We start from the raw sequence: 8,094 nt of genomic DNA, 5'->3' as shown, positions 1-8,094 counted from the left end.
CATATAAAGCCCCCCTCTGCTTTTGGACCACCTGCATAGTGGCACTCGAGGAGTAGGGCCATACATTACATATTCCATGATGGGTTTTATGAGATTTCACCAAACATCACACTCTGTGTTCATTGTGTGACTTTCTCACACTGTCCTAGCACACTGTAATACTTAAAAAAGTGTCAGGCACCATAGTAACACAAAGCTGAGAAAGTTGTGTATTTGTGGTTGGTGCAATAAATTAATTACATACATTATTCTAGATATTTTAGAATGCTGATATCACTGGATGATTTGTTCTCACTGGATAATTAATTTTTATAACATTATAATGAATAATAATAATGCAGAATAATGCATGTCTAAGTTAATACAATTAATACATTTAATACAAGTTAATACATGTTATTATTTTTAATTTCAGGATGTATAAGCTCAAATACTAACTATTTTTTAATCAATGTTTAATTCTGATATTTAGTGTCTTAATGTCATTACTTCTCCAAAGTGGGAAAAGAATGAAGCCTATTAGATGCCATAGTATGTAAGTTCCACTAGGCTGCATTGTTCCACTTACGAAGGTCACAGAACAATGGGCCTGTGGGGTAATGAAGCATTAGTCACACCTACAGAACGAGTGTGAGAATGGAGCGAGGTTTTAGAGCCTGCAGTCTTCAAGATGCATGAATGATCCTTGCAGGAGAAACTCTGACTAGGATTCCACAGTTGGACTATCAAGAAGTACGAGGTGTGGTCTACCAGTGTCAGACAGCCTGAATACACACTCAGTTTAGCTTAATTTATACAAGATTTTCATGGCTTAGTTTCACAATAACCAGCAAAATACATACATGAACACTTCATTTTGTGCCTCTACCATTAGTCTCCACCATCATGTTTCATCAGCCTAGAGAGAAAAGACACTTTATAGGGTGTGTTTGCAGAGTCAGCTTTAATCTCCAAAACAGTTGCTTTTGTAAATTTTGTAATCTTGCGTGTGAGAAATGGAAAATGCAAACATGACTTGCATATGTCTGCAAAAGGTGTACACACAAAACAGACTAATGATAGAAGAGAACAAATGCTGCTAAACTTATATAATACACAAATCATATAATATACAAATCATATCATGTAAACCTAAAGAGAGCAAGGGCAAATAGCAACGTTCGAGGTTGATTTCTACCTGTCACCAATAAGTCTTGGGCAATTCCAGCATTATGGATGTGACATTTGTATTCATATTGGCTAACAAAATGTCTCACAACAGACACAATCTGGGATCAATGAGTCAATCTGCATATGTTGTATTTAACCTCTTGAGGACAATGCAGATTTGAAAATATTTCTTGTTTTGGCATTACATCATTAAGAAAAAATAGAGTTATGGATGTGACATTTTTGTGTTATGGATGTGACATATCTGAACCAATACTCCATATATTTAATGTATATATTGTGTATTTTTCTCTATAATTTGACATGAGAAGCTAAATACAGTGAAATATGAGTGAAACACATGAAGGAACATTTAAAAAGTAGTTTTGTTTCTGTGCTCACAACTTTATTTTTCCACAATAAAGATGACATGTGCATGGAATTGCCCTCTTATACACTGTTTAAAACTATTCAGTGGTTCCTTGGATAATTATGGCTTCTTAGTTTCTTAAAGATAGAATTTCTTAGAAGGATAGAACTCTCTTTGATAGAGTTTTTATTTGTTTTATTAAAAAAAAAACTTATTATACTTAGAGGTTAGTTCGCTGATGATAACTTGTCTTGTATGGTTTAAAATTGTGCCATATTTTCAATATCAGGGCAACAATAAGCCATGGCAAGTGTCATCTGGTTATAGATATGCATTTACATATGCAGAAACATTCACAAATATAGATATAAAACACATAATGCATTTTATTGTAACTTAGTTTCTGGTTTGAACAGTAAGAGCAGCTTATGGAACAAAAAATTTAAAAGTCTGTCCCTTTCAAATAATTAAATAAAATTAAAGGCCTTTTTAACTGTACACTGAAAACTTGCAGGCACAATCATAGCCATTTCTTTGGAAATGTCTTTGGTGTATTACATGTTTCAGTGTTTCATGGAAAGGGAATACATATATACTGTGCAATAATATAAATAAAATAGCAATAACTATTAGCAATAATTTTATAATTTATTTGTTAATAAATAATTTAGCAATTAATATCAATTTTGCATCCACAGTAGTTTCAAATTCAAATATGTATTCAAGGCATTCAGCTAAAAAACTTGCTTTAGTCAAGTCACTCATGAAAGATGCTGACATAGCTTTTTAATTCACTGGTCTTTCTGAAAATGCTTTCTCCCACATCAGTTTCATACTCCAATTATCTCTCCAAACAGCCTCAACTCTTGTGGCTTGTAACTTTCTTTACTGTTGAGATCAGGTGTGTATTGGAGCCAGACGTGGTTTACCAGGTCATCCACCCAAACCACTCTCAATAGTTAAGGCGAGAGAAAAGGGCCAATGACTCATTATTGTTTTGCCCCAATGACCCTGACAGTCTGTACAAGAGCAAAAAGAATTAGCCTCAGCAATGAGATGGCCCATTCATGCTCACTGTGGTCGCTTAGTGCACACATTAATGGAGCTGAGAAAAGACGGTTTGATGTCTGTTGAATAGGTTTAGGTGAGAATACTGGTCCATTTTCACCTCAGTAATAATGATGATGATCAGCATGTTCATGAACTTGATCACAAAGCAAAAAGGATGATTGTAGTATTGACTTTGATAATGTGTGAAGTGAAAGAGCAAGCATGTGTTTCTGCTATTGTCTATTTTCATCTCATTTGAACAGTCAGAATAAAACAAATGTATATTAATTCTAGTACAAAATAAAGACTTGATTACTGTTCTTACTTCCATATGCACATGCGTATTATCCCACACAAACATATAACTTAGTTTATTAAGAGCAGTCTACATACAGACAACTTATGAAATGCTATAAAGGGAAACTTGTGTAAAAGAGATACTTATTGTTTTCATGGTAAGCACTGTATGTGCATTTCAGTGAGTTTCAGATTTTTACAAGAAGGATGTTTTGTTGTAGGAGGGGCAGCTACTGTTCTCCCATATGACTATGAAAAGACCTCTAAGACCTCAGTGTATTCTTTGTCTGGCTCCAATACACAAAATCTAGACTTAGCCTTGATTTTGGGTGGTCAGATCAACTTGACCTGTGCTAATGATTCATTTTCAGGCATGTCGCAGTGGTTATCAAACACAGGATTACATTCATGGCTTTATAATAGTACATTATCTCATTCGCTCATGTTATCTAATATACATCAGTTGCCCTAATGTGGATTGTGTAACATTTGCAGTGTAAGACAGAGCTGGGAGGTAAAATAAAAATAAATTAATAAATAAAATAAAATAAAAAAAAAAAGCAGAGAACACAATATCAAACAGAGAAGACAAGAAAGGATGGATAAGCTACAAATTATTAAAGTATGATGCAGGAAATAAGTGAAAGACATTTGTTTCTTCTATAAAGGCACACAATGTCCACAGTGTTGTCTCTGAGAGGGAAAGTGATTGTGTGTTTAGTGGGGGGTAAAGTGAGAACTAAACAGTAATATGTAAATACCGCCTCTCTCCGCTTGATTCCTGTCTCCTAGAACTGTTCAGAAAACGCGTTAATAAACAAGGAAGGCTTTGACAGGGTGGTGGACCAGCGGCAGAGCAGAGGCGCACAGATGTGCTGTTGGCTGCTGTTTGCCTGCTTCATTAAGCGCTCTGGTGTCAGGCGCTGCGCTGTAATTAGAAAACGCTCAGGTCAAAGGCAGAGCCGTGTTTGAGTGCGTTTTAGCGGGTCCTTCCGAGCGCTCTCAGCTCACGCCAATGAGCCTGAAGAGTTTGCAGAGCTGGCTATAATCCTCGCTTAAAAGAGACACTGTTTGTAATAACGCGGTGTAAGAAAGCGCATCACTTCCTTTAGTGAAACCGGGGCTTTTCATCTGCAGCGTTTCATCTCCTAATGGACAATCAGCAATGAGACAGTCCTCCAGGCTACACAACACTAATTTCTGTTAAACACCCCTCACACACACACACACACACACACACACAGGCCCAATATTAATGATGTTAATCACGTTCTATCTGGTAGATTCCATATAACTGTACTTCATCGTGTAATTTTATTATTAAGACTCCATGTTTCTCCCCCATTATTAAGTGATCAGATCCAGGATTAGGACTCTCATCGGATTTACCCAAATAACCAAATAGTAGGAACATCAGCGCAGACGCAGTGAGGAAACTGACGCCTGGCCCCAACTACCGAAAGAGGCCATTGTAAAACTGCAAAAACACACACCTCGTCTAAAAGTGTCTTTACCGGCCATGATCTCGAGGGAGGAGATCTGCTTAGTGTGCTTACACGAACGAGCATGTAACGATGGCCCAGTACAGAACAGAGCTGCGACTTTCTTTTGACACCTTGAGACTGAAACTGGGATCATGCACTGTCACTGCCACTCACGTGTCAAAGGCTGCAGATGCATTTTGTATTTAATGGCATTTCTAATGCAGTATCTGTCTGAAAATGTCAGGTGGTGTCAGGTGCATTCAGGTTCGCTACACTGAGATACAGGATTTCTGACTGAACTGAAATGTGATTAGAAGGTTCTGGTGTGTTTTTTTCCTTGTTGACCTCTGAATGTGAGGGTATTTGTTCCGCTGTGTGGCGCATTTGGCGGCGCGCTTTGATTCCCCAGAGCCGAAATAAGATGATTTGGGAACATCAATGGCCTCTCTGAGCTGCACCGGGCGCTTGTGGCTCGCACAGCCATGCAGGAATTTGTACTAAATCTGGACCCCCTGCTCCTCATCTCCCGACCCCTTTTCTGTGTTCCCGGGCTACCTCCGGGGGCACATAGTGGAAAGAGCTATTAGGATATTTGACAATCTCAGCTTGTTACAACTCCATCAGTTAATTGGATCCCTTGTAGCGCCGCTCGTTTGACTCATCTGCTACTTTGAAAGACAAAAGCGCCAAAGGGGGTCGTTGACACCTCGCACTACTGGGCGTGTATAAAAGAGCCGTGGCCTCTCCTGGTTATCATTCCACTCCTCTCCACGGAAGCCTGAGCAACAGAGAGCCACGGATAACTGTCTGCTTTGTTTTCTTTGCTTTCCCGTTCTCCCTGCAAAACTCAAGAGGAAATCATGCAGATCCCTGCACGGCCTCATGGACCCTACGGATTTTCAGTGCGTCCCCAGGCTGCTCTCCACCCGGACTATGCCAGCAGTGCGTGTGTGGCCACGCACAATCCAGCAAAACCCAGCGCGGGGAAATCGTTCACCATCGACGCACTTCTCGCCAAGCCTGACAACACCAAGACGAGTCCATTTCAGGGCTCACTGAACCCTGCGCCAACGCCACCAGGTCTCTTTCTCCATGCCGGACAGATGTGTCCTCCACTTCCTCACTACCTGTACAGCCCGGCTATGATGCACACCCAATCCAGCTACCCAGTCTACTGCTGTCCGCCCTACGGATACCAGACAACATGCCCAGGAACTGTTTACTCACAAGGTAAGCATGGAGGTGTGGAATATTATTGCCCTTGATTACAAGCCAAAAACATAGCAAGGTTATTGTGGGTCATACAGCTAAAATGTTCTGCTATTCTACAGGTGCCACACTGTCTAAAGCAGGAGTTCACTCGCACTACAAGCACAAAGGAGGGAAATCAAAGCGGATGCGCACCAGCTTCACCAACGAGCAGCTGTCCCGCTTGGAGAAGGAGTTTGCGCGCCAGCAGTACATGGTGGGATCAGAGCGCTTCCTGCTCGCATCCGCACTCCAGCTCACCGAGGCGCAGGTAAACAGTGGATCAAAACCCTCAATGTCTTCAGCTCATCACACAAAAAGTGCCTACACTCAATAGAGATATCAATATACTAATAACTCTCTTTTTTCCCCCTTCTCAGGTCAAAGTGTGGTTCCAGAACAGGCGCATTAAGTGGAGAAAGCAGAGTCTTGAGCAGCAGCAGGCCAAACTTGCCAAACTGGGACTCGCGGTTCCTCCCAAAAGCCCTGGATCTCAAGGCCGGGAGGATGAGGGAGACGAGGACGAGCACGATTTCACAGAGGACTCAGATGTTGACATCGATGACTCCCTGCACGCCTGAGAAGCGTTACAGTGACTTTACCAGCCAACACTGCTTTTTGTACATATTTGGAATGCTACATATTTTGTAGTACCACCTTTTGTATAAAAGAAAAAAGAAAAGAAAAAATCCAATATATTTAAGTAATAGATAGCTATATATTTAAGACCTTTCTGTATTATTGCTCTTATCAGAGTACAGTTCCTTCCTTTGTACACGTTTGTATGGATGAAATAAACGGAATATATATTTTTAAAATGAACAACTAGTAGAATTCTTTCGTTGATCTGGGGTTTTATGGAGACATGATGAGAAGGTTATATCTGGGGATCTACCATAAAAATGGTAAAATCCTATGTGGATTATAAACTGCTAGATAAATTAATAACATTTCAGAAAGATCAAATCAAATAACCTGAATCATTTTATGAGTGCATAGTGTCTAAATATTGCATAAAATGTAAAAAAGGTGTAATATGATCAGGATAAAGAAGTTACTTAAGATGAATGGATTAAAAACAAAGGTGTAATAGTTTACAGTGCATTTACAGAATTAAAATGTTTAATTCATATTATTTACTTCATAAATCATATCTGAAAATGGAATCTCAGAACAGACTGAACTCTTATTACCATTACATTTGGTTATACATAGCAGGCTTTTTTTGCAGGGGGGTAACAGGTGACATTTTGTAGAAGTGCAAAAAACATCTACAAATTGAACAATTTTCTTAAGAAGTTCATTGAGAATGTTAGTTTTGACTATTTAAAAAATATATGATTTGGAAAAGAAAAATAAAACGGTGACCAACTCAGAATAGGCTAGGAGTTGCAAAAGATTAAACAGTGGAAATTTTAATCTTGTTCTCAGCTAAACAATTTAAGTTAAAGACACTCAAATACTTATGTGAGCAATTAATTTGCCAAGTCCTGTGATGATCATTTACAGTGAAAGCAATAATTAAGACCAGAAACATTTGAGTTTAAGGCCAGCACCATTCTCAGCCATTTAGCAAACTGAATAAAAATTAAGGAGGTGACTGATGGCATTCTGGTCACAAAATCAAGAAAATGCTTGAAACAACCTTATTTGTTTTCTACATCATTTATCTCTGGCTCAATATCCATCTACTCTACTGTGGAAAGCTTTGGAATGCAGCGCAGACTAAACTCAGTGAACACAGCTAAGGGACTGTAGAGACTGTGGAGAGTAATGCAGACTGAAGACGTGTGAGGTTTCTATCACTGAAGTACTCAGTTATGGGAATATGACTAGTAGCCTTCTGAGCTCACCAGAGATAGTGATAATCTAAGTCACAGCTGTGGGAGTCAGAGAAATATGCTGCCTCTCTGGCACCAAGCAGATTGATTCATTTTACAGACGTGTGTCTCCCCTTCAGAGACAGAGCCTTTTAGGCATGGTGCTGTCCTCGTCTTCTGTTTTCTCTGTAGCACACTGAAGCACGCTAAAGCCCGTTAGCATGGTGGCTTTGTGCAGCCATAGACTTGACGATAGTGATTAGTTTGGATTAGTAATCCTTCACTGAGAACACAGCCATTATTAGTTAACACACTTGTCACAATGTTTCTTTTCTCCTCTCTTAATCCAGTTAATCCTTGAAGGAAAAACTACAGATATGCTAAACCATCACAATGATGGTGAATTACAGGTACAGGACAACAAAATAAACAAATGTGAGAATAATTTAAACGAATTGATAAGCATTATGAACATTCTTATCCTTTTGGTGAACCTGGGTTATACAAGCTTAGAAAAAGGGTTCTTCAAAGGTTCCTAAAGGATTCTACTTGGTACTTTGCTAAAAGGGAAACACTCTTTTGTAGAGTACTACCAGGAGGTCAACCGAAGAGCCCTTACACATTCTAGATTAGACCTTCTTTTTCACATTCAGAGGACATCAATAGACAGTGGTCC

The 8,094-nt window shown here is 39.2% G+C and overlaps 1 protein-coding gene across 2 annotated transcripts; it reads left to right on the top strand.

The window, feature by feature from the left end:
* Positions 1-5,122: 5,122 nt before the first annotated feature.
* noto (notochord homeobox) lies at positions 5,123-6,396 on the top strand. Of its 2 annotated transcripts, none has more exons than XM_026944643.3 (3): positions 5,123-5,580; positions 5,682-5,869; positions 5,979-6,396. In XM_026944643.3, the coding sequence occupies exons 1-3, from the start codon at positions 5,211-5,213 to the stop codon at positions 6,177-6,179; spliced, it is 759 nt and encodes a 252-aa protein (XP_026800444.1). In that variant the 5' UTR covers positions 5,123-5,210; the 3' UTR covers positions 6,180-6,396. The 2 variants fall into 2 exon arrangements, with proteins under 2 accessions (XP_026800444.1, XP_034158941.1); XM_034303050.2 differs by having other exon boundaries at positions 5,123-5,592.
* The last annotated feature ends 1,698 nt before the right edge of the window (positions 6,397-8,094 follow it).

The sequence above is a fragment of the Pangasianodon hypophthalmus genome, chromosome 3, assembly GCF_027358585.1.
Source record: "Pangasianodon hypophthalmus isolate fPanHyp1 chromosome 3, fPanHyp1.pri, whole genome shotgun sequence".
Taxonomy (NCBI): Eukaryota; Metazoa; Chordata; class Actinopteri; order Siluriformes; family Pangasiidae; genus Pangasianodon; species Pangasianodon hypophthalmus.
The sequence above is the reverse complement of the archived record's forward strand: the minus strand, read 5'-3'. Positions and strand labels throughout refer to the sequence as shown.

Excerpts from the sequence above, each read along its gene's own strand:
- noto (XM_034303050.2), top strand. The coding sequence starts at position 5,211 with ATGCAGATCCCTGCACGGCCTCATGGACCCTACGGATTTTCAGTGCGT. Across the intron at positions 5,593-5,681 it reads CTCACAAGGTAAGCATGGAG|GTGCCACACTGTCTAAAGCA; the intron begins GTGTGGAATATT and ends GCTATTCTACAG. Across the intron at positions 5,870-5,978 it reads TCCAGCTCACCGAGGCGCAG|GTCAAAGTGTGGTTCCAGAA; the intron begins GTAAACAGTGGA and ends CCCCCTTCTCAG.